Consider the following 25,840-nt stretch of genomic DNA (forward strand, 5'->3'; position numbering starts at 1 on the left):
GATTGAGAGTAAGTACTGCAAGAAACCCTAAGCCAACTGCAAACCTCTACATTACAGTCAACTGTGCCAAAAACAGAAAAAAATAAAGCACATAGTACTCAGTTGTGGAGTATTTAGACAGACTCCGCCCTCCTGTCTTTACACAGGAAACACTTCAGTGACCATCAAAGAGATCTCTTCATTTATGTTCCATCTGTACACCCTTCTCTATACCCTGTTCTTTGTTGTATCCCCAACAAAGTCTAGGCATTTTATCTGCAAAGCTCCAGAAGCAATAAGTGTTACCACTCACGGCTGAGACTCCACGGTTTTTACGATGTCCAGTTGTTCAGAAAAGGTTCACCTATCCACCATTGTTTTTGTTATCTGACCATGCAAATGTAGAATAAACCCTGTGCATTTTGCACTTGTGCACTTTCACACCTGTGGAGTACTTTACACCTCTATGAGGTACTTTACACCTCTACCATAAAAGACCACTATTAGACCTGGTTTGAGAAAGTCATAGACTCAGATCACTGGAGACATGTAAATGCATGGGTGGATCACAACAAATGGTTTCACTTATAAAATCCACCATAAATTCTGCTAACAATGATCAAAAATTACCAATCACACCTCCAAGGACCATTTGAAAACTAAGAAATGGCAAGCAGGAGAAGAGTCAAAGCCTGGAACTTTATCCATGGATCCAAAGATACTGTACATGCAAAGATGTTTCCCAAGGGTTTAGGCTGCCAGCAGGAAGACTGAAACAATACTCAGACAAATGTTAGGTGTAGGTAGGGGACATGCTCCTCACATAATTACCATTATAATAGGATCTAAACAGGCACTATTAATGCCATTATCTTAAATGCATTCCTTATTTTATTTTACAGCAGTTAAAGTTATGCGACCAAAGTAACCTGTTAGTTTGAACAGCAGCAAGTGGTTGGATATACAATCAAGTGCAATGATTAGTCAGGATGCAATGACTACAGAGGTCATTTATGCAGCTTACTTATCAGATGGTTTATATGCATAATAAGGAAGACAGAATCAAGTTGCAATTATGGCAGATGTTGCTGGTCTGCAAAAGTCCAAAGAAAATCAAGAGAAATTTTACATCACAAGAAAGCTTCTTGGCTAATTTGAAGGAAAGTATAAAAGAATTGGAGATTGTTTAACCCTACTGCACTGTACTGGTTTATGTCAGGCAGGGTGACCAGACAATGGAATATTGAATTGCTCTTAGGATAATTTTTGTTCTTCCTCTCCCGTTCTTTTTGTTTCTGCCTCTGACTTCTGCTCCGCACTCAGGAATGTGTGATTTTGGGATACCTGCAATCATGGGCCATCTTTACAGGAAATGACAAAGAGATGACTGGCTGAGATTGGCTGCTCAGACTCATGTCACGGTCTGTTATGTCTGGGCGGTGGGCCAATCACAAGATTGTAAATCCAGCAGGGAGGAGGCAGTGAAAGCTTACCTGATTGCAAATTTACAGGCATTGACAGGATACGTGTCCTCCCCATTCATCTGCATGGTTTTAATTCATATAGTTCAACTGCTGAGGATTAACAATGTTAACACCTTACAATGACAGCTGCATCCATTTCTAGTTTAGGTATGAAGGTACATCCCTTTTACTTGCAACATTTACCTCACAAATGTATGCACATGTTGCAAAAACAGACAATTTACTGTCAGTGTTTTCTTCTACATCTACCTTATACTCTTTCTGCTGCCTTGTGAATCCATTGGTGTTGAAAGGGATTTATTTTTTTTGGGGGGGGGAGTGAGATTTGGGGGGTTGGTAGAGGAGATTGGGGATTTGAATGAAGGCAACAACGTGGAAGAATCTGCCCATTGAGGACTGTGTGAATGTACACCTCGGGCCCAGGAGAAGCTGCATTGGGAGCCAGCCGACTGCTAAATACACCCATTTTAGGAGTTGCAAGGGCCGGACAGGTGATTAGCATAATCGGGGGCGAGGGTATCCATAGATATGGTAATGCTGCATTTAGGGGGGTGCAGCGGTTGGCAGCTGGAGTGTCACATTTGTGTCAGGGGGTCGGGCTGTTTTGGGCACATCTCAGCTTTCTACTCTGCTCTTTTCTTATTTTTCTGTCGCTCTTTTCTGTCATTCTCTCACTTTTTCGATCATTTTACAGAACCCTCTTTCTAACTTTCTTATGTGGAAACCTACTCCTTTCTAAATGCTAACAGGGGAGAGTAAAGGGAGAGCACAAGGGGAAAGAGCATGAGAGGGAAAGGGGGCGGGGGGCTTGTCATGGGTCAGATAGGGTCTCTGCTCTCAGTAAGGCCTTTCATCACATATTTGTGGCTGTGTGCACACCTGCATTCACAACTACTATGTATGCTGCTTCTAAGGAACTACTAGCGCTGTTGTTGCTCTTGTTCTTTATTCTAGTGAGAGTGCAAGTTGGAATTGGTCACTCCTGTTGATTTGCTTGTGTTGACTTAAGAAGTACTGACATTCATGGTAAAAATGATTTTAAAAAGAGGTGATGGATGGACGAATGGATGGACGGATGGTAGGGCTGCACAGTGGCAATAACACTGGTAAATATTGTGATGATGATATGAGATGTAATATGTTCCTATTTTCTTCTTTCCTGTTATTCCTCATGGGGGCTACCATCACTGTGTGATCTTTAGCATTTTGGGCATTATCCTCTGTGTCCAGTATAATCATCTACTATCCTGAAACTTTGTTCAATTGGCTAAATATTATATTAGCATGAACAATTCATGTTCATAACACTTTGGTTATGTTGGCCAACAATGTTAGCACTCCAAACAATCCTTTGCAATATGAATATTGCCCAGGCTGATGTTGCGACGATAATATTATCTACAGGCTTAATGGATGGAAGGAATGAAGTGAAGGAAGGAGATAGAAAGAAGGAAGGCGGGAAGGAAAAAAGAAAGGGTGGACGTAAGAGTGATGACTTCTGACTTCACTTTAAAGGTCTAACTGATAAGGAAAAAGCTAACTGATAATTTTGAGAGTGGAGTTGGTGCAGATCAAGCTGCTTCTGCTCACTAATCTATTTCTTAGTTCATGACTATTTATACTTGCTTGTTTAGCAAGATTGGGATTAACCCAGTTTGTGGTCTTTACAACTACCATTTTCTATCTTGTTTCTTCTTGTCACGGCCATGTCACTTTGAGTCACAGCATAACAGTATAACGGAGAAAAAGACTTATGGGTACAATGTCACTGAGCACTGTTTTACTGACATTAAATAAGTATGATCAGTTCATTTGTAAAGGCAATGTAAGTTTATAATTAAAGAATTTTACAAATTCAGTCATGCTGAGCCTTGGGGTGATGGTCGCATGAGGATGCATTGTTGGAAACTTGAACTCTGTGGCTTTGCAATGACAAAAATGATTGAACATGTTTTTTACTTTCAGTTGTTTTGAGTTGTTGGAAATTACTTAAAGAAAAGCGACTTTGTGTCTTATTGGGCTGTTTTCTTTGTTGACATCACTGTCATACAGTTTAAACTGTATCTACCAAAGATTTGGTTCACATAAGCTGCGTGCAACGATAATCTTCATCTTTTCTGCAGTTGGAATTTAGATTCACATATAACCACTCTTAAGAAATTAAATTGCTCTCTTTGTATGTTTTCAATGTAGAAGCCATGGATTAAAGTAGGTTATTTTTATTTGTGTTGAAAAGTGTTTTTTTTTCATCCTTTGAGCAGTAGCTTTGGGTATGGGACATTTCATTGCTGTTTGCAGGAAGGTGACCCGGTTTTGTGTGTGTGGGTGGGGGGGTGGGGGAGGCGTTCCCCACACCACAGGGGGTACTTGCTGAGATGGGGCCTAATCCAGCTAATCCATTCTCTGCATACATGCACACGTGTGCACACACACTTACTGAGGTGTGCTTGGCCACATGCATGTACACTAAGTACACTCATACATCTTGGATGTTCTAACATTAGTTGAACATCTGCTTAACACAGATAATAATTTTTTAAAACATTTTACCTTTTCTCTGTCATATCTAATATTTCTCCAACGTGTACATCGCACGCATTAGTTGAAATACGTGGTTGCTGTTGTTTTCCTTGAAAGTGTAAGCTACTTCCGTTTCCAGCATGAGAAATGTCTGTGGGATGGGGCTCTGGTGCTGTGAGTCCTGCATGGAAAAAAGAGAAAGTTGGCAAGGAGAAAAGGGGGCTGGGCTGGCTTTGACAGAGGGGCTGGGCTGATTGCCATCATGATCTGGCCAATCACAGGGTAAAGCTGAATAAAGCAAAGAGAGAGAAAATGAGAGTAGGAATGGGAGGAGGGAGTCCAGAACTGAAAGGACGAAGGGGGTGATGTCAGTTCCTTAGAAACCTACGTCCTCTCCTTTCATAGCCCACTGCCCCCCACTCCAACACTTGGAGAATAGGGGAGCCCAGGGGTTAATGTTATGCAACATGTTCAATACCCACACTGAAGGCTCTGCCACAGGGGCATACACAAGCCTCTTCTCTTCTCTCAGTAATTTTCTCAGTGATGTAGAGAGTTTTGAGTGGAATCTTGTGTTGACAAATTCATCATTCCAAACTTATATATTGTTTTAACATTGATTAAAAACCAAATGGTACAACTCTATCACATGTTTTCTCAACCTTTATTAGTATTTGTGGCATAAGTGTATGTGAAATCTGGACTGGGCAAAGTTTCAGAGTTACTCTTCAAGTTTGCACTGTGTACAAAGTTTGACAAAAGATGATCTAAAGTGTTCAAGAATTTATGCTCTCATTATCAAGTAAAAACAAATCCTTGTTACACTGAAGAATCAGCATACAGTACATCAAAAGGTACAAACCTAGTTTTTTTTCCCCAATGATGGGATTTGATGCAATGCCCAACTTCAATCACTAGGTGGTGTTTCAATCCATATATTTTTGTACTTCATCCTTCATCTTTGCTCGTTAAAAACATTTATATAAAAGGCTTACTTTTGAGGATGTTTACCATGGATTGCATTAACTGTCTTTGTTGAGAGATCAAGTCCAGGAGTGAAATACAAACACACTTCCTCTTGGAAAAATCTGGATTCTTACAAATTTTCTTATCTTTTGATATTCCCTACATGTTTACTGTGCATCATGACCAACTGGAGTAACCTAATGTTGAATGGGGGACTTATAAGTCAACACAACAATATTACAGTACTGATCCAGCTTAGGAGATGTCACATCATACTTACAGTAATGACTTCTACACTGAAGATAGTTGCTGTTAGTTCAATCTGAATAAATATCAGTTTTTAATTGCAACCCTGATTACTGACTGAAGCTGGTTAACAGTTCTTAGTTTGTCTTTTGGAAAAATTGCCTTCACTTTACCAACCACTACCAACTGGTTCAACCCTGCTCTTTTTCTTTAATCACCCAGCTGTGTTCTCAACTCTTTCACTATTTTTCTTCTAAAAACATGGACAAATTTTTGCTATAAAAACTGTATGCAAAGCTCTGATCTGGAGCATACTGGAGGTTTCTTTTCAAGGCTAAATGTGCTATTTGCTGCAGATCGTATAACAGTCCAGAGTGTTGAAGCAGCAGTGTATTTTCATGTTAAAGAAGAAAAACACATCAGGAAAAAAATAGTGCTGTGAAAGCAAGTATTTAAAAGTCAGTGACACTTTGTTTTGGTCACAGCAGCTGAACTTGGAGCTGAACACCTTCAAGTTATCAACACAAGCTGGGGTCACCCAGTTTTCCTTGGAGGAGGAATATGGGAATATGTGTCATTGAAGAAACACAGCTGTGTGTACACACACTCGTATGCACACGCCTGCACGTACGCAGTGCTGTGTGCACACACTCACACTTTGTCCTGGTCCAGCTGGGGTGTTAATTTCACCCCACGGCTGTGTGAGTGTTGACCCCAAAACTTTGCAACCTTGTGAAGTGAGGAATTCTTGAAGCCCAAGGCAGTAATGTGCTGTTTCCTGTAGAAGAAGACTACATTCCTTTGACTTGTCCCTTCCTTTACTGCTCGCTCGCTGTAAACTCAAGGGTTTTTTGGGTGGCTGTTCACAACTTGGAAAGCATTCCGGCCAGACAGTGAGGTCTTTCTAAGCACAGCCCTCCCATCTTTTTCCAATTAGATCTTTCTTCATGTTCTCGCACACGGAGAGGCAGGGTGAAAATAGATGTGCTTCCTTCCTTGTATCAGTGTTATCTTTCTTCCTTCTGGCAGCGCACTTACACCGAGCCTGAGGCTAGCTTTGCGTCCGAGTGCTGAGTGCATTGGACAAGTTGACTTGTTAGTGCACATCGGGTCCTAATAACTTCCATGCATGCTCCTTTGAAGGCAGTTGCTGGTGTAACATAGCTGTGTAGCTGGCCTAGTACTGGAAAGCATGTCGCTCTAGTTAGGCTCGGCCTGCTATTAATGATGAGTATTATAAACATGCTTTCAGACAGGATCAGATGGGAATGCTGCAGAAAAGAAGAAATCAAGTGTGTTTTCCTAATGCCCCAAGACATGGCCCCCTCCCTCCCGTTCCATTGGTCTGACTGGGTGGTCCGGCCCAGCAGAACAGGCCTGCTTATGTTCAACTTTAATGCCATTACAATGGAGTAAAAACATTCAATCCATGCCTACTGTTGCACGAATTGAGCCGAATTGTTAAATTGGATTAAGGCATAATAAAATGTTACAGATTTTTCCACACATCCAACACTTTTACTGGGAATTTTTCATGTTTTGTGTGTTTGTGGGTGTGTGTGAGTGAGTGTGTTCAAGACATTGAAAGAAGACAACTTTGAATTACTTGAGCTTTCACTGAGTGTTTAGTTTCTGATGATGGAAGGGGTGCAAATCTTCTGCTCATAAATCTGGCACATTGAAATTGAAGTTGTGCACAGTCACATACTCTGTATTAAAAGTGCTACTACAACAATTTAATCGTGATGGTTTTGGTGATTTTTATTTAATTCATCACTTTTAAAGCAAATAGCACAGTCTGTATCTTTTTGCCACGGATTATGTACCGTATGTTATAATGCTATTCACTCCTACTTCAATTGCATTGAAACAAGCTGTTTACACTATAGAATCTCTTTTTACTCTCTGAAATTAAATGACTAGATTACAGTTTTAAAGTCAGTGTTAAGTTGTGTTTCTTTTTTATTTTGAAGTTTATAAATACAAATATTCCTAGTAATGCATTAATATGAAAATTTGGGACAGTATCAATTTCTGATGCAAATATTGTTGTCATGGCTGATAAAAGTTTTGTTAATAAGAAAAGAATTGCAAAATCCTAAATGTTGGACAGAAAAGATTTTCCTCTTTTTTTTTGCTGCAGTTACAGTTAGTTGTCATAATCCTTTTTAGAGGATACAGATAACAAAAAGCAGACTGTCATACAAGCAGCGCAACAACACACTATATATTTATACACAGACAAAATTGGCATGACATTTATTGTAAGGTTTTAAAATATATATTGCTCTGGAAAGAAAATTTATCATTACTAAATTCATATTTCAAAATAGAAATTTGTTTTAGGACTCTGTTTCAGGGGCATCCACACTTTTTATCACATGAGCCAAAGCTTTCAAGCCAAAAGTACTCGCCGGACAAAAAAACTAAAATGTAGTAAATAAAGTATCCAGATTTTTTTATTTTATTTAATTTTTGGAAAAAAAATTTTATTGTAGAAGTAATACTTAAAAGTGATTTTGCATGTTTGCTGTATCAAAATGAAGACATGTAGTCTTCAGCTTCTTTTGGACTTGATTGAAAAAAAAAATATTTGCTGTATTAAGAACAGGATTTGAGTCACTTTCTCTCAAAACGCTTGCTATAATTAAACAAGTTTTATTAAAAAATAAAAACTGTTGGTTTTTTTTTTGTTTGGATAAATGTGGTTCTACATTTTGTTAAAGCTGGGTTATATAATAGAAATAGAAATACTCTTTTAAAGATTTTCTACTCTAAGAAAATTATGTTGGTAATAAATTTACCCTAGTTAAAATCAAAAAGTTTGCATCAACCACCTGTGCTGCAGATAAAGTTTGTATCATTCGTGAACATATTCCAGTCATATCCTTTTATATTTCTATTCAGCATCCTAAGGTCCCTGTCTTGTTTTGTCTTATGAATATGTATAAGTTGAACAATGTCAAAAAAGTACAATTGTCTGTTTAATTTTAGCCTCAATTTACTGTTCTTACCTAGCAGGACGGGCGCCCATCATGGACTTGTGTAGTGAAGCCCATCTGACATTTTGTGCAGTCAGAGATCCAATTCAGCAAATCTCTTATATGAGCTCTAACTCGCTCAACTCACCCATCATGTCAAACAAATCTGCAATTTCTTCTTTGATGCCCACAAGCTGTACAGCAGAAAAAAGCAAGTTTTTGTTGGCTAGGTGAATCGATTATCAAAATTGCTGTTCTTGTGTGGCGTTCCTGCTCTGTAGTGTTCAGCATCTATCGGAAGAGGTCCAAAGAAGTAGTAGGGTTGTTGTGAACGATTATTTTAGTAATGAAGTAATTTATTGATTATTCTGACAATTGAGTAACCAAATAATAAAAAAAGTGATCAAATAAAATATTCGTAAATACAGATGTATTAATATCTGATATCAACATCTGCCCAAATGTTAATATTTGTACACTCCTAACAATTACTTTTCTGCCATTTATAAAATTAATCTATACAATAAAAGGTCACTTTTTAAGTTAATCTGGACAAGAACTATGCAAAAATCTGAAATCATATTCAGTTTAATAATAAAGCAACAGGCTCACAAATACACTTCTGAAAAAAGTTCTATTCTCTAGTTATAACTTTATGTATCCATCTTCAGTCAATTTAATAGGTAAACTCTCACTTTGCCCAGCAATGTATAGCTTTTGTGTCCATGTTAGGAACAAAATTGGACACTTTTGTCACACACAGAAACACATCTGCCAGCTATGTACCGCCAGGGTGTGTTCCGGCACCCATTTGTTGCGACCGCGGTGGTAGAAAATAAATATTTCAATTCATTGGTAAAGCTACACTTACGCTAAGCATCAGCTACTGCGGCCCAGTGTGTTCAGTCTGTCCGCTCCACCTGTATAAATACACCCGCCGCGCACTTCTAAGTTAAAGTCCTCGATCAAAGACACTTGAGGCTAAACAAATGACCTCACTCTTCAATTTAAAAAAAAAGCTAATGCATATCATTAAGTTTATGTGCTTGTGAATTCCAAAGGGTTTGATTAAACTAACTTATTAAATATTACATTCAAATATTCATAAGATTTGTTCAAATATTTGTTCATTGGGTTAAAAAAAGACACCTGAATTCTTCTTTGTCCAGTTGGTGGGCGTGTTAACCAGGAACTGAAGTACACACGACAGAAGATGGGGGAGGAGGCCATGTTTAACCCTCAGCTGATGATCCAGACACCGCGGGAGGAGGGAGCCAATATACTAACAGTGGAGGCCCTTCTACAGCACCTGGAGTCTGCTCTCCGAGCCAGCAGAGTTCATGTTTACCTTTATAACAGGTAACTAATATTTTCTCTCCTTATCTCAGATGTTTGCGATAGGGCTGTACAATACATTAAATCTTGTTATGTTAAAAGTCCATGTTATTTTCCCTCAAAGCCTGCCCTGGTGCAAAAAAACTGAATGCATATCTAATTTCTGTTTGTTTCAGACAATGGAAATTGGAACATTTATGCTTCAAATCAGGAGAACTAGTCACAGAAACACATTTTATGAATCAGGTGAGACAATTATTTGTTTTGATATATGCTCTCCAAGTTTGATACCAACCTGTCATTTGGTGTGAATTCTGCTTTGTCTTTATCCAATCAGATTATAGAAAAGCTTCATCCCTGCCTCATCATCACCCCTTTGGACTGTTTCTGGGAAGGAGCTAAACTCCACTCTGGAATGGTCTATCTCCCGTAAGTACCACATTTCGACTTATTAAAATTGATAAAAATAATTTTAGAAAATTCCAGCCTTACACTGCAACATATTATCTGCTTGGCTATATTCTGACAAGCACACAGAGGGCTGACAGAAATCCTAATTAGGCACACATAATCGCTTTTCTCTTTGTCAGGTCAGTTAGCAAATTGATTAAAACTATGTTTGGAGACATTTCTGAGAACTGAACTTCTCTGCACTGGTTTATAATGTTAGCTCAGCTTAAAACTGCACCAGGACGCTTCCCTTTGCATCTTCTTTTTGCCTCTGGTTGAAGAGGCTACTTTAGCACACTGAGCTCATCCAAAGAGACACCATAGAAGAGCAAGAGTGTGTGCATGTGTGTCCTGAACTCGTCCCCTCTGAAGGCGCTATTGTAGTGGTCTCTGGCATGCGTATCGCTGGCAATGGTTTTTCTCCAGCCCTGGGCCTCACGCCATTGTCTGGCCGTTCTGTTGCTAATAGCGTGCTGCTACAGTAATACTCAGCAGACCTTTACCTCTGCATGGGTTTGTCCACGCTGTAAGTGTGTGCCTTCGCCGGTGGTGCATCCATGTGTCTTGTACATGTGTGAAAGCATACCAGTTTGGGTTGCCATCATCAATGGATGTGTACATCCCATTGTGTGCATTGCCTATTTGTTTAGGATAGTAAATAAGGCTTTTTACTATGTTCTGGTTGGGAGGTTGGGAATAATAACCCAAGCCTGGTTAAGCACGTACAATGTAGTCAGAATGAGAGATTCAAAAAAAGAGAGATTGGAATGTGTGAGGAAAGGAGAGAATGGAGAAACAAGATCTGGGATGGATCAGGAAATTATTTGTTGCACGATGGGAAATGGTTACCTAACACGGAAATGATTTACTGCACTCAAAAGTTTTAGCATTTGTAAACTTTATAGTTAGTTCGCAATAAAATTTGAAAAAAAAAAAAAATGAAGCACTTACCCTTTCCATTCAAAAAACCCCGCCCAAAAAAACAGGTTTTCTTCATTCAGTGTTTGGGAGAAGATATGCTAACATTTGCTTTTGAACTTTGCAGAGGTGAGAACCCTATGCAATGGACCAATTTCGACCCCAAGGAGTTTCTTGAAAAGTTACGAAGAGCACACATTCATGTGGATAGCTTTGAGGACATGTTGGAAAAAGCGGGTGTTGGGCATGGCTACATGGATAGGCCCTGTCTGAACCCTGCTGACCCTGACTGCCCCGATACTGCACCCAATAAGAACTCAACTAAGGTTGGTGCATGACTATCATCAAGACTGTGGCTAGAAAAGGTTATGCATGCATATGCAACATTAGAAGTTCATCAATCAAAAACTGGTGGTACATTGTTCTATAGAGATTTTATCCAACTACAATAGTCAATTTAGAAATGTAATTGAATTTGAAATATTAATTTAAGTAAACTAATTTAAGTTAGAAAAGCTTTATTTAACTTGTGAAAACTGTAAAGTAAGTTATGTACAAGTCCAAGAAGTTGATTTTCTTAATTTAAACAGCTCTTAAACTTAAACCTCAAACTTACCTTACTAAAACTGACATAAACCCTGCAAAATATTTGATGATCAGTGCATTCTGCTAAGTAACAATGAGTACAGTGATTAGAAAACCAATCTATTTTTGCATTTTAGACAAAGCCTGTTACTAGCTTATTTTACTATGCATCTTTAGTGCGTAGTGCCGAGTTATACTTTCTTAACTTCTGCTTTCTAATTACAACAGCCGTTCAACGTGGCACGGGCTTTGAGTGGTGGCTGCCACGGTCTGTCCAGGAAGTACATGCACTGGCAAGAGGAACTCATTGTAGGAGGCACCACAAAGAATGGCAGCGGACCCCTACTCAGGTAACCTACCCATGCTTACACATCCTCAGATTCATAAGAACACCACAGGGATTCTAACAAAGCTTATTTTGGAGACCCTGGATGTTTTTTGTTCTGTTACGCTTTCTGAGTGTGCTTGTGTGCTGTATGCGATAAATCTTGCAGTCATTAGCAGATTCCAGTGAAATTCTAAGAGCTCCAGCTGTTGCTCCTCAGCTCTGGCTGCACTGCTTGGACTCTACCCTCCCTCTGACTCTCATATACACAGAGACGGGCACAGAGTGATCTATTGCTCAGCTAGTCTCTTCAAATATACAGCAATTTAAGTTACACAGATTTAAGTCCAACACAAGCACCGGGTCAAAGCTTGTGGAATTGGTGATGTGCATACATCATTTACACAGTTTTATTGTCGAACCATGACTTTTGAATACCAAATGGATACAGAAATTCAAATCTTATTGAAAAAAAAAAACGGGTCTCTTTTGCAGTTAGAAAAATTCTTACATATTTTGCTTGCACACTTTGTACTTGCTAAATTAGAGCATTTAATGGCACAGTCACGTACGTAGAAAAGTACATATGCACGTTCACACACATCCTGCTTGCAGAGTACAGTTGGCTGCATTCTTTGTTTTTTTGCGGTTGTGTTTTCCTGGCAAAGTTGGGTCATTACAGTGCTGGTGTGTTCCTGCACTATGTGCGTGCGCGTGCGTGTGTGTGTGTGTTAGTGTGTTGCTGCTGCTCCTGGCACTCGGTTTCTACATCTTGTTTACTAACTGCCACCATTACCGTGATTATCACCATACCACAAAGATCACATTCATAAAGAGAATGACAAGCTAATGTCTGCTGTTTGTTTCACTGCTTTTTGATAATGTGAAAATACACGGACTGACTTGAGCACTGTTCACAAGTTGCTCTCTAGTCAAGTCTCATTTGTTAATAACTAATCACTTACACTACCTTATTGGCTTGCTAATGTGCTCATTAAGGCTGTGCAGTATTCATTATACTTGATATCATGGCTCTTCTAATCAGGTTTCTTGTAGAAGGCATTTCAGAGGGAGACTGCAGTAGTACTGTGCACAAGTAGAGTTATCCCTGATTATAGCAGCAATTTGTTCATTTCGTGGTTTTAAGAAGAACGGTAGATGAGGGATGGACAAAATAAGATGTTTTAGACCTTATGAAGAGAAAATAGGGGCAACAGTGGAAGGAGTTTTTCTTGTAATTGGTAGACAGAGCTGGCAAGACAATTAACCCACCTTGCCTGCTGGTGATGGTCAGAGGGACAGGTGGTGCTGGTGCACGGTAGACTCCCCTCTGAGGGGAGCTGTGCCAAAATTTAGTAACTTGCCACCATGTAGCAAGTCAATCAGTGAATTACTGAATTTAATTGAAGTTCTTTGTAGACCTCTGGACTTGATAAAATGCTCAACAAGTATAATCCATTTTTATCATTTGGAACATTTTTGAGAATCTGGAAACAAAAATCTCGGAAATGATGAAGGATCTAAGAAATAGATATGCTCCTAGTGACATTTTTCAGCTGAATGATCCTTAGGATTCATTCAGCATTCTGCATTATTTTTCTTAGTGGTTAAAAAAGATGTATGAAAACAGGGTTCTTTTAAAGTCTATAATGGCTGGAAAAGATAGTCCTATCTAAAACTTGTATCTATCATCCACCCACTCACTTGTACATCTGTCTATTATTTTTCCATCTACCCATCCATAAATTTGTCTGTTCTGTCATCTGTCCATTCCTCTATCCATCAATCCAGCTGTTGTATTTCTGAATCAAAGAAGAATTAAAAAACTTAACTTCAGTTCTGTATCTTGTTTTGGAACTCCTCCATTAGAACTGAAACCCACGTTGTATGTGTATTTTCTAGTGGATGTACTGCTGGAAGTAGCTTGCTTTTTTTTGGTAGGTGGGTTTGATGCTCCTGAATAAGGGATATTTTGAAACTTACATACATCCCTTGTCAAAGGTTGTTCAAAATACAATATTTCCTCTTCCAATCTGGTGATTGATATTTATTAGTTGATTAAATTAAACCCAAAAACAGAGTGTGCCCAGAGTACTTTTTTTTAATGTCTTTAATGTAAGAAAGTCTTAGCCTTGCACCTGTAACTCTGTTCGGTCCTTGATCCTTTCAATATTCTTCTTCCCTATGTGCTCTCCAGTGCTCAGGCTTTACAGACCATGTTCCAGTTGATGACCCCCAAGCAGATGTTTGAGCACTTTCGGGACTGGGATGAGGTTTCCCACATCAACTGGAATGAAGAAAAGGCCGCAGCTATACTGGAAGCCTGGCAGAGGAGATACTCTGAGGTGAGGGCTAAAGGCTCAGAAATGGGGGGAGGAAAAGGGAAAAGAGAAAAGAAATCTTCCCTAAATCCTCTACAACCACACAGTAAATCACAGGCCGGATACAGGTGTACACGGAACGGCCTCGTCTAAAGCCCAGGCCCCTGATAGATAGTCAAACCTCTGTTGGTGTGTGGTAGAGAGGATGAAGCTTTTAGCTGCTCATTGGAGAGAAGCGATAGAGCAAAAGAACATGCGTGTCTGGAATACATTAAGAGAGTGCTGGATATCTCTCTTTTCTTCAGCTTAACTCTCACACAAAACACACACACACACACACACATGCAACAATCCAGAGCTCACACACAATCACTTTCCCAGCTGTGGCCCCATTGGTGGCTCACGTGTGACATCATCTGGTCTTTGTTTTGGGAGGCCCAACTCTCTGTTCCACATGACCCTATACATGTGTGTGGTATTGATCTTTTAGCTAGGGAATAATTGACTGTAAAATTAATCATCAAGTAAGAAAAAAGATGCCAGATATTTTCAGTATGTGTTTTGGTGTGTGAATTTTTAGGCGTGTCCGCAAAAATATGCATGCATTTCAGTATGTGCAAGTTCACATGTGGGTGATCTAGTGTGTGTTACCTAATGTGTGTCAGCCAGCATTGCTCCCCACTGAGCTGTAACTAGAATTTGAGGTTGAAGCTATTTGTCTGTCTGTGATAGTAAAACACAGAGAGAAGGGATTATGGTGCTTTCTGCACAGACTCCTGCAGTGCCTCGCAAAAGCATTTAAAAATGTTGAACTTTTTAACATTTACTATGGTACAACTGCAGACCTCAAAGTAGTTTATTAGAATTTAGTTTGAAAAATAAAAGAGAAAGTGCTGCATTATCTGAAAGAAAACACAAAACGATGAACAGTTTTTCTCTTTTCCTTTTGTTTTTATTGAAACGTTACTTTTTAGAGCTACTTTAACTACAAATTGGGTCTGTTGGGTGTGTGACTACCAGCTCTGCACATCTTGAGTCTTGAGATTTTTTTCCCCATTTTTCTTTGTAAAGTAGTACAATTTAAGTCCAATTGAGTGGAGAGCATCTGTTAACTAGGGCTGCACAATATATTGCGAGTTTTTTGTTATTGCTCTATCCCTGCACTGAATATACATATTGCCAAGAAAAGCTTGGACTACGCTAAGTATTAGCTAAATATTAAATACACTGAATTTATGCCAGTAATACATGTCGCTATACTCGTTTAATGTAGCATAGAATGGTATAGTTTTCTTCCAAACATTATGTCCTGCATTCAGGCCAAAAATGTAAACTTTAGCAACCAAAGGCCTTTTTTCCACATTTGCTGTATTGTATTTTCATGGAAAACTGCCTGTTTAGTTTTATTGCCTGAGCTCTTTTATGTCTGCATTAATTTCTGCCTGAATCACTCTCTTTCATCTATTTCTCTTTAGGCAGTGCTGCATAGTGTGGCAACAAATTCTTCCCAAAAGGTCCTGTCCTTTACCACCACCACTCTGGAGGATATTCTCAAGTCTTTTTCTGATATCAGTGTTATCCGGGTGGCCAGTGGATACTTGCTGATGGTGAGAGCCCATTCATAACTAAAAGCAAATCCTTTACTAAAATAAATCTCATAGCTATAAAATAAAAGCATGGAGAATGTGACTGATTGTTTTCCCGTCTGTGCTCAGCTGGCCTATGCGTGTCTGACCATGCTGCGGTGGGACTGTGCCAAGTCCCAGGGTGCCGTGGGGCTGGCTGGAGTCCTTCTGGTGACGCTGTCTGTGGCGGCCGGTCTGGGCCTCTGTTCTCTCCTGGGAATCTCCTTCAATGCTGCCACCACGCAGGTACCTCACACATATGATGGCGGGCGGCATCCTCTCGTCCATCAGTTAGTTGGGTCAAGGTTTTTTAACGGGAAAAAAACAGAACGAGGACCTGGTTCAATCGTTATTACCATGGAAGAAAAGGGAAAACATGTAAGCCTGCAAACACCAATAAATTGGTCTTCCAAATTCACAAGCAGACAGTACTAATAACTTACATAGGTTATTAAAAACAGCAAAGTCATTGGCCATCACCAATTCCTGATTTCAGTCCCATTAAACTGTGGGCACACCTGAAAAGGTGCATGTGAGCAAACCCAAAAAATAAAGTAGTAAACCAGTAAGTAAAGCTTGTGAAAGGATGACAAAAACTGATTGCGCCACAAACTCCTACTTCTGTCACCACCATTGTCCTGTTATGCTTTTTGTATTCAGTTCTATTAAATTCAGTTCAATTCAATTCAATTCAATACATCTCCAATTCACAATAAATACTCTAACAAGGCACTTAACAAACAAGGCAGTTCATACCCAGAAATATATAAGTGAATCAAATAATCCAACTCAAGTACATAGACAGATTTGCATTCAACTATGTGTATTCCAGTTTGATCCTAGTTATGCTATAATTGAGTTATATTCCCTTAATAATACCAACTGGTGACGGTGGATTGCTGGAGTTGTTCATTTTGCAGCAGTCCCTCCCGAGCAATTGTATTCTGGCAGCTTTTTCAAGTAACTGAATAAATGTTTAGTAGATTTAGTATTTCTAACAGGTAAAATAAAATCAGGTTTAAATCTCAAATCTTTAAGGGCCAACTTCTCAATATCATCACCTGTCTTGTTACATAAAAGCTGAAATAGATTCTCAGCAGTTCATATTTGTTGGTTGCCGTTTGCAGGTTCTTCCCTTCCTGGCTCTGGGAGTTGGAGTGGATGATGTCTTCCTCCTCGCCCATGCCTTCAGTGAGACCGGACAGAACAAGAGGATACCATTTGAGGTGAGGCAAACATCCACAGTTACGCTGGTCCAGCTCCTTTCATGTCTTATCTCCACTGCGGAGGAATGTGTGAAAGCCTGTCTGTGCCTGTGAAGTAACATCGCACAGCTCATGTGCCACACACTTAGCCCACTTATCTAAGCAATGCTCCGTATTAGAAGAATGATTTTTCTCACTGATTGTCAAGCAATCTCTACTCTTTTTTAAATGTCTGTGTTCCTTTGCCACAACTTAAGCTCTTGTGTTATCATTTTAGCGTAAGCATACACAAATTGTGTGTTTTTCTTTCCATACAAAAAGTACTTTGTATGCTTATAGCGATTTCAAACGCAGATTGTAACATGCAGCGTATATCTCTTCATCTTCATATGGGACGTAATTGTTTGGATTTTGAACAGTTCATCTCCAGACATGTATGTGCTTGTTTTTGTTTTCCACTGCTTTCCTCCCCTTCCAGCTCTTCATTCCCTCCTCCCCCCTCCAGCTTCTTTTGTGTGACTGAGATGAAAACTAAACAGAGCTGAACTTGATCTCTGCTGTCTGATACACATAAACACACACACACATGGACTAACACGCCTGCAGATGCTCCTTGTGTGGTCCTGCACGTCCCCATATCATCACGCAGTTATAGAAACAAAACATACAGGGCTGTTTGAATGTGTATTACTCTTTGTTTTGTGTGTGTTTTGTACGAGAAGTGAAAATTTCTGCTTTTCCTTTTGGACCTTAAAGTGAGGCAGACAGGCCTGGGAGAGTTTTCCAAGCACGTCAAAGCTTCAAAAAGCTTCCCGATCACTTTCAGTCATGCTGGTTTTAAAATAATTGTTCATAATCCACTGCATTACACATCTGCTTCTGGCTGAGAGCTGATCAGAAGTTTTAATAGCTTTTTCCTCCATTTGCTTTGCTCTTTCTGTCTCCCGTCAGGACCGCACTGGGGAGTGTCTGAAGAGGACTGGGGCCAGCGTGGCTCTCACCTCCATCAGCAACGTCACGGCCTTCTTCATGGCAGCCCTCATCCCCATCCCAGCACTTCGAGCTTTTTCTTTGCAGGTATGCTCATGGCCTCAAGTGTGACAATCTGTGTGTGAGATCTCTGCAACCAAAATTCATGCTACTGTAGTCATTGCCTCCAGATTGTCACTTTATTGATTTCATTCATCAAACTGAAGGCAGTTATGTATTTTCCACTTACATCCACCCGCTCTTCTCCCTCCTTCCTTTGAGGCTGTCAAGCGGTGGTCCCGGTCTCTGTCCAGATTGCGGCCGAGGTCCGTGTAACTGAATCTGATTGCATGTGCGAATGGGTGTTCTTGGATCGCCTCGCGTCGGTTTTCTGTGTGCAAGAGCTGAGCTGAGGCTCGTATTGTCTGTGTGGGAGGTTTGAAAAGCAACAGACTGTCTGGTGTAGGTGTGCGTGTATGCGTGTGTAAGTGTGTGTGTGTTCCCACACTAACTCTGAGAGAACCAGAGGGGAGCTCTGACTTCTCTAACATCTGTCAGTAATTATAGACGTCACCAGAGCGGTGTCTGACAAAATGCCTCCAATAATCACAGACTTGTGAATGCTCCCAGTCATGGTTATACAAAGGAAAAAAGAGATGAAACTATTGATGATTGATTTTTGAAAGGTATAATCTTCCCAGTAGTAGAGTGAGAGTAATTGAAACATGTTTTAAATCTGGTAGCAGCTTGTTGTTTGGTCAGTAGTATAATACTGGCTATGAGCCAGTAGTGTCAATGTGATAGGTCTATTATGAATTGTTACTTTACACAAACTAGGACTTTTATTAACTTTTGGCATAGGAATATTGTACTTTTTTCATTTTTGTTGCAACCAGATCTTGTTGCACAAAATTGTCCTATTATTATCATTTTAATTTTGGAAGAATAAAGAAATGTACACAATACATAGAGTTAATATGTGCCTGTACACCGCATCTGTTTTATAACGCTAAAGTTGCCTTCTGTTCTGCCTGTTATTTTGCCTTTTTTTTCTTTCAAAAAGATGAAATTGCGCACTTTACTGTTAAGTGGTCACATTTCCGATTATCTGCTGAAAGCTTTGCTCTCTTGCAGCCTGAATGAAGTGCAGACATATTGTAGAAAATAACAAATAGTTTCTAAGATCTTTGACTTCTCTTGAAGCACCTTGTCAGCCTGAACAAATTTACCAAAAAACAAGATGTTGGTTTTGGGGTGAGACCTTGTAAGGAGAACCAGAACCTGCTCGGGATGTTTGAGTTTTCAGAGGGGTTTAGCTTTATTGTGAAATTTAATTTAGGCGGAGCTTTCATTCAAAACAAGAAATTGAATTGTGCAGTTGGAAATCTTTTAAAAACTTAGTAGAAATCCAACAAGGTTCATTTTTGCTTTGTTTGTTTTACATAGAAAAAACAACCCATTTATGTCCATATACTACAATCCAACATTCAAACTAAAATTTTTTCTGAGACAGGGGAAGGAAAAAAATACATATGTGCTCAATTATTCCCAGTTACGTAAGTGACAGATTTTACTGCCGAAGTTGACCAAAGTGATCGTCTTTCTCAGCTCTCCTCTTCTCGGGCTCAAACTCCGTTTCTCACACACGCATACACTCAGCCGAGTGAGGTAAGATGTCGCCACGTTGAGTACGATATTAGCATGTGTGGATAGATGGCTTTAGTACAGCAAGTCTGTCAAACATGATCCATTTACCCTGTGGGTCTAATCCATGTCGCCTCATTTTGTATGCTTATGTACCACACACACATTCGCATGCCATGCATACTTTATACTTGTGGTTTTGTGTATAGCAGAGGACAAACATCATGAAAAAAAAAGAAAGTTCTTGCTTTTTACTGGCAAAGATGTGTTTTTTTCTTTACACGTGCCTCTTTATCAGCATTAAATGCTTCCTGTGGTTGATTGATTTATCATCTATCCTCTCCTTACTTCACTTCCTCCCTTCAGGATCGATTAAAATCCACAACAAAAACTATGACATGGTTTCACTCCCATTGACCCAGTAAGAAAGTGTGTTTTAATGTGTGTGTCTGATTGGTGTTAAGGTGTGGTTTAAGTGGGAGGCTATACAGTTTCGCTGCTCAAGATACGTGTGTGTTTATGTGCATTTTTGTGTGAGTGTTGTCTGTGCAGCCGCAGTGCCTGCTCATCACCTCAGAGCCTCCGGGCCTCTGGCTTCTTGGGTGGTCTGGCACACACATGCGATTGTGTGCGTTTGTGCGGGTGTGTTTGTGTGTGTGTGTAGTGATCTGGCAACTACGCAATATCCAGATTGTGTTCTGGGCAGGGACCCAACCCCCAGCCTCTGCTCCAGTGCACCACCTTCAAATACTTAACCACAACATTGTACTGGCTTCTTTTACACATACACACATGCCTTGCCTTTTTTCCCCCTTTTTGTTTCTCCTTGCACAGTCTCTGTTTCAGTCTTGAAAGAGACTAAAAATGTGTTGAAAGGCAGTTTTTTCCTTTTACGTTTGCAAATTTTATTTTTATCTGTTTGAAAGCCACGCTGGTCTTCTTTTTTTCCCCTTGCCATTCATCTTCGTAGTTGATTTTACAGTTTTGGACTTCATGTCTTGGATTGTAAAAGTTTGATTCTTTGGAATAAATACTTAGCGCTTTGATAAAGTATTCACATCCCTTTTTCACATTTTATCTGGTTAAAGCCACAGATCTCTATGTACTTCACAAAAATTTTACATGATAGACCAACATAAAGCTTGCCATAATTATCAAGAAGAAAGAATATAAATAAATCTTACAATCATTGACGCGACTTTTTAAGCACTCTAGAACTTTGACATTGCTATTTCAACATAAATAAACTTTATTCTACGCCGTTCTAGTGTAGCTCTGGTTGCATATTTAGTATTGTCTTGCTGAAAGGTGATCCTTGGTTGCAGCATCAAATCTCTTACAGCCTCTAACAGGTTTTCTTACAATGTTTCCCTGCATGTAACTCATGTAACAGAACTTGCAAGAATACAGTGATAGAGGCAGACTGAACAATTAACTAAAGATTAGAAAATATCTACTTCAGTCTTGAAACTTTTGAGAACTGACTTTGAAGTCCACTTGTGAGCATCTCTGATTCATAAGGGACTTCTGAAGGCATTTGATCCCCCTTTATTTTTATTTTGCAGTTCTAGAGTGAATAAGCGAAAATACAAATGTTTAAAGGTTTACTGGATAAGAATACTTTTTCAAACGTATGTATTTTTGCATTTGATTGTGTATCTCTGTTACTCTACCAGCTCTGGGAATAAAATTGCCCCCTCTCTGTGTCTCGCAGGCCGCGGTGGTAGTGGTGTTTAACTTCGCCATGGTGCTGCTCATCTTTCCTGCCATCCTCAGTATGGATCTCTACAGACGAGAAGAAAGGCGCTTTGACATCTTCTGCTGCTTCTACAGGTGAGATCAGTTTTTGTTTTTTTTTTCATTTCTGAGTGATTGCTTTTGTGTTATTAGCTTTCATTATGTTTTTTTTTTGCTGTGCTTTTATCTTCTTAGAAATAGCTTCAGGGCAACATTATCTCCCAGTTATCCATACAATAATCCTTCTGAATCAGAACCTAATTAGAGCTAAAGTTGTCTGTGTCTGTCTGGCTGCTCGGTTGTTTCGCTCTGTGTTTATCTGTCACTGTCTTTATTAGACTCTACCGGTCTTCCTGCCAGCCTGGGCATGCTTGTTGGCGCTGCGTTAGTGCAGATGTGTATTTGTGCTATTAAATTCCATTGTTACCACTATATTTCATGCTGTTGGCAGAGGAAGATCCAAAATGCCAAAAGGCTGAACAATATTTCTAACAGATGTAATGCTGTGCTCTATTTTACAAAACTGAAGGTTCTAGAAGTGTGTTTCATTTCCCCTTGAAGTTCTTTTAATATATATATATATATTTTTATCTCACAGCTGTTCATGGCTTCATATTTTTTTCTGCTTCTCTGTCTACCTCCACAGCCCATGTGCCAATCGAGTGATTCAAATCGAGCCTCAGGCGTACTTGGACGGAGCAGACGCGGGACACTACAGCCCTCCGCCGTCGTATCGCACGTCTCCTCCTTCCTATCACACGCCTCCACCGAGCTACAGCAGCCACAGCTTCGCCCAGCAAACCCAGATCACCATGCAGTCCACAGTGCAACTCAGGACAGAATACGACCCCCGCACGCAGGCCTTCTACACCACGGCCGAGCCCCGGTCGCAGATCTCGGTGCAGCCGATCAACCCGGTTCAGACGAGGGGCAACCACAGCAGTGACTACTTCAACAACAACAACAACAACGTCAGCAGAAGCAGCATGAACAGCCGCGGCAGCAACCTCGGCAACAACCACGGTGGGAGCAGAGGTAATGGGGGCTCCTCAGGCTCTGCGGCCTTCGCTCATCACTGCCCAGTGCCCACATCCGGCGCCTGCACCGTTCCTCAGGGTGACTCAGCCTCTACGACCAGCCAGAGCCCAGAGAACAACAGCTCCACGCGGGACTTGCTGTCCCAGATCGGAGAGGCCTCAATGGGTCTGCACTGCCTCGAGCCCTCCTGCTCCCGCTGGACCTTGGCCTCTTTTGCTGAGAAGCACTATGCGCCATTCCTTCTGCGACCCACCACCAAGGTCAGTTTAGCTCCTTAATACGTATGTTTTTTTTAGAAAATGAAAATACAGAAAGAATTAATGTGTCTATGTGGGGCAGTGCTGTGGTTTTTATTTTGGTTTTTTTGTTGTTGATTTTTCACTGAGTCACTGGGGTACTAATTTGAATGGGAGGGTTAGTCAGAGTGAATTGGGCAGGACAAAATCTTGGGTGGAGGTTGTGGTCATGTCCTTTGTGAGTCATACACACTCAGCACACTCTGACCTCAGTCTGGGTGGCCACTCTTCTCAGCTAAAGTACATCTTGTGGCCTTTACTTGACAAAGAGTTTCACAACATACCATGGACTGAAGAAGTATTCACGCACACATTATGGAGGGATTTTATGTGATTGATCAACAAAAATGAATATGTCTACTTGAAGAAGAAGTAAACAGATGCATCTTTTTCCAAGTGTTTGACAAATAAAAATCCCAAAATTGTGATATGTGTTTGTGTTCAGTCCATATTGCAATTACAACCTGTTCTTTGCAGAACAATTCAAGCTGAGCCGATGGGTCTCACAGGTCCTGTGAACACTGGCTTTCACTTTTTGGCACAGATTTTCAATTAGCTTGTGGGCTGGAGTTTGTTTGGGTCTTTTTTTGACTCTGAACAGCTTCCCTTAGCATGATGCTGCCACCACCATGTTCACGGTTGTGATATTGTATTCAGGATGTTGTTCAGTGTTAGATTTCTGCCACATATGTATGTAGAGCAATAGAAGCTTCCTCCAAATGTTTCTGTATGTTCCCTACAGAGTTTTTATTATTATTGTTTTTAACATTACTCCGCTATGCCATGGCCTGTCAGCTGTGTTTGTTGGTCTTTACGATGCTTTATGACATTACACTCTGATGGACTGGTTAACTTTTGACGGTGCTTTATCAGACTAAAGGGGGATGAATACAAATGTGCTGAATATTATTTTTAAAACAAATGTGAGAACCAAGCAACTTTTTAGTTTTTCTTCTGAATTATGCACCATTTTGCACTGCTCTATTGTGTAGTGCATCTGTAAAATACTTTGAAGGATGTGGTTCTAACATGGCAGAATGTGGATAGTTTTACAAAGAACTATATTTTGGCTTGCTGTGACCAAAATATTGTTGATTAAAACACGGGTTTTTAGATACGTCTAAGACCAAGCATCAACCTTTCATATTTCTACTCCTCTTTGGCTCGTAAGACACAAGATGCAGCCATTTGATCAATCCATCCTTGTGTCCATCCCTCTGATTCCAGGTGGTCGTGATTATGCTATTCCTTGGCCTGCTGGGAATCAGTCTATATGGGACCACCCAGGTGCGTGACGGCCTGGAACTGACGGACATCGTGCCCAGAGAGACCAGCGAATACGACTTCATCGGGGCTCAGTTCAAGTTCTTCTCATTCTACAACATGTACGTGGTGACGCAGCGGGCCGAGTACGCCCAGAGCCAACCGCTCTTGCACCAGCTCCACCAGAGGTTCCACACCGTTCGCTATGTGTTGAAGGAGGACAACGGCCAGCTTCCCCGCATGTGGCTCCACTACTTCAGGGACTGGCTGCAAGGTGAAATTAAGCCTGGTTTCTAATCAGGACTCCGGCCAGATGTTAAGCCGACTGCTCTCTGTGTCAGTTTCAGTTAACTCAAAATATGATTCCAACTGGCGTGTTACTGACACTTTTGTTCACTTCTTGAGAATAGCAGAGGGATGGCAGTGATTTAGTTTCTTGTGAAAAAGTTTTGAGATCATCGTTTTCTTCTTTGTTTGACATGAATCCACAGCAAACAAGTTCAAAAGCAGGAAGCATTTTAAACTTTACACCAATAGTGGCTGATTAAAATCCCATAAGGGAGGCTGATGGAGAAGATGTTAAAGACAATATTTTTATTTTGGACTTTGGGAATTGAAAATCAGAATATTTAGCATCAACTTGAAAAGTTTATGTTAAAAGTTAAAAGTGAAATCAAGGTTCCTGAGAAATTATAAAAAGGTTTAAATTTGAGTTTATTTTCCAGGTTTCTAAACCTTGTCTGTTAGTCGGGTCCACTCCTTTGTACATCACTCTGTTTTGCTTAGTTTGTTGTTTTTCCATGTTCTACACTTGAATTCAGGTTGGTGTAGAAAAATCTCCCATAAATTCAATGTAAACGTTTTGCTTTTAGAAAAAAACCTTTATAAATTGGTCAAAAAAAGACAAACATCCCTAGAAAGGTGGGGCTTAAATTGTATAGAAATATAGAATGAAAAATGCAAAAGAACCCAGGTTCTTATGCAATATAGTTCATATATTTACAAGATTTTTAATTTGGAGTCGATACAGCATTGGCACGAGAAATACATGAGCATGTAATCTTATTAAAAAAAAGATATGCGGTGGCATCTTGTGGGAGTCTGTATATGAATCGGCTGAAGAACCACACAGAGTGTGTGTGTGGGGGGTGCTGAGAAAGGGAGAGCCGTGTCTGATATTCCTCTCCGCAATGGTGGGACAAATTGGAGCCAGACAGGCCAAGGAAAGAGACCCAAAACAACATCTCCCACAGACGGACCACAGCATGGGCCTTGAGGGGGAAGAGTAGACAGGAGGGGAGTGATACACATATGGATTAGGGGAGAAGTATAGAAAAGGAGGCATATGTTACTGATATATCCCCTAACGATCACCATGAATTAAAGCCAGCAGATTTCAGGCTTTTGAAGTCTCGCTTTGTGGTAGAAAATGGAGTTATATGAAATCAATGACGCTTGTTATGGAGGTTAAGGTTAACTTGCAGAGTTGTGTCATGTTCTGTTTTACCGCGTCGGGTTATTACGTGTTCGGTTTTCCTGTGAACTTTTGCTTTGTAATTGTCGTATAGAGGAAAACTGAAGATAGCAGAGCATGTAACCTTTTAAACATCGTAATCTAACCAATCTGTCTCGACTTGGTTTTCCTGACAGGACTCCAGCAGGCATTTGACAAAGACTGGGAGGCCGGCTCCATCACCGTCAACAGCTACAAGAATGGTTCTGATGATGGCGTCTTGGCTTACAAACTGTTGGTGCAGACGGGACGCAGGGACAAATCCATCAACTTAAGCCAGGTATGTGGGGGATTTAAACCTTTCCTGTTGAGTCACTTGACTAAGCGAGAAACCATTGCGCCATGGGACACAATGTCAATATTCTCTGCAAAAATGGGATTATCCTATTCAATAGGAACTTTATTTTTGTTAACTTGCCTGCTCAAACAAATTAACTTCT

The 25,840-nt window shown here is 40.2% G+C and overlaps 1 protein-coding gene across 3 annotated transcripts in view; it reads left to right on the plus strand.

Moving 5' to 3' along the window:
• The window catches only part of ptch1 (patched 1), a 62,235-nt gene that overhangs the window by 16,534 nt on the left and 19,861 nt on the right, over nt 1-25,840 (plus strand). For all 3 annotated transcript variants that reach the window (XM_044111887.1, XM_044111886.1, XM_044111888.1), the window contains 14 exons: nt 9,346-9,535; nt 9,688-9,757; nt 9,849-9,940; nt 11,007-11,205; nt 11,693-11,814; nt 13,987-14,134; nt 15,586-15,717; nt 15,826-15,981; nt 16,863-16,961; nt 17,892-18,017; nt 21,268-21,386; nt 21,937-22,588; nt 23,852-24,161; nt 25,538-25,680. In XM_044111887.1, the coding sequence (XP_043967822.1) occupies nt 9,346-9,535; nt 9,688-9,757; nt 9,849-9,940; nt 11,007-11,205; nt 11,693-11,814; nt 13,987-14,134; nt 15,586-15,717; nt 15,826-15,981; nt 16,863-16,961; nt 17,892-18,017; nt 21,268-21,386; nt 21,937-22,588; nt 23,852-24,161; nt 25,538-25,680 (2,558 nt within the window). The remainder of the gene's footprint in view (nt 1-9,345; nt 9,536-9,687; nt 9,758-9,848; nt 9,941-11,006; nt 11,206-11,692; nt 11,815-13,986; nt 14,135-15,585; nt 15,718-15,825; nt 15,982-16,862; nt 16,962-17,891; nt 18,018-21,267; nt 21,387-21,936; nt 22,589-23,851; nt 24,162-25,537; nt 25,681-25,840) is intronic.

The sequence above is a fragment of the Gambusia affinis genome, linkage group LG03, assembly GCF_019740435.1.
Source record: "Gambusia affinis linkage group LG03, SWU_Gaff_1.0, whole genome shotgun sequence".
In the NCBI taxonomy this organism is placed as follows: Eukaryota; Metazoa; Chordata; class Actinopteri; order Cyprinodontiformes; family Poeciliidae; genus Gambusia; species Gambusia affinis.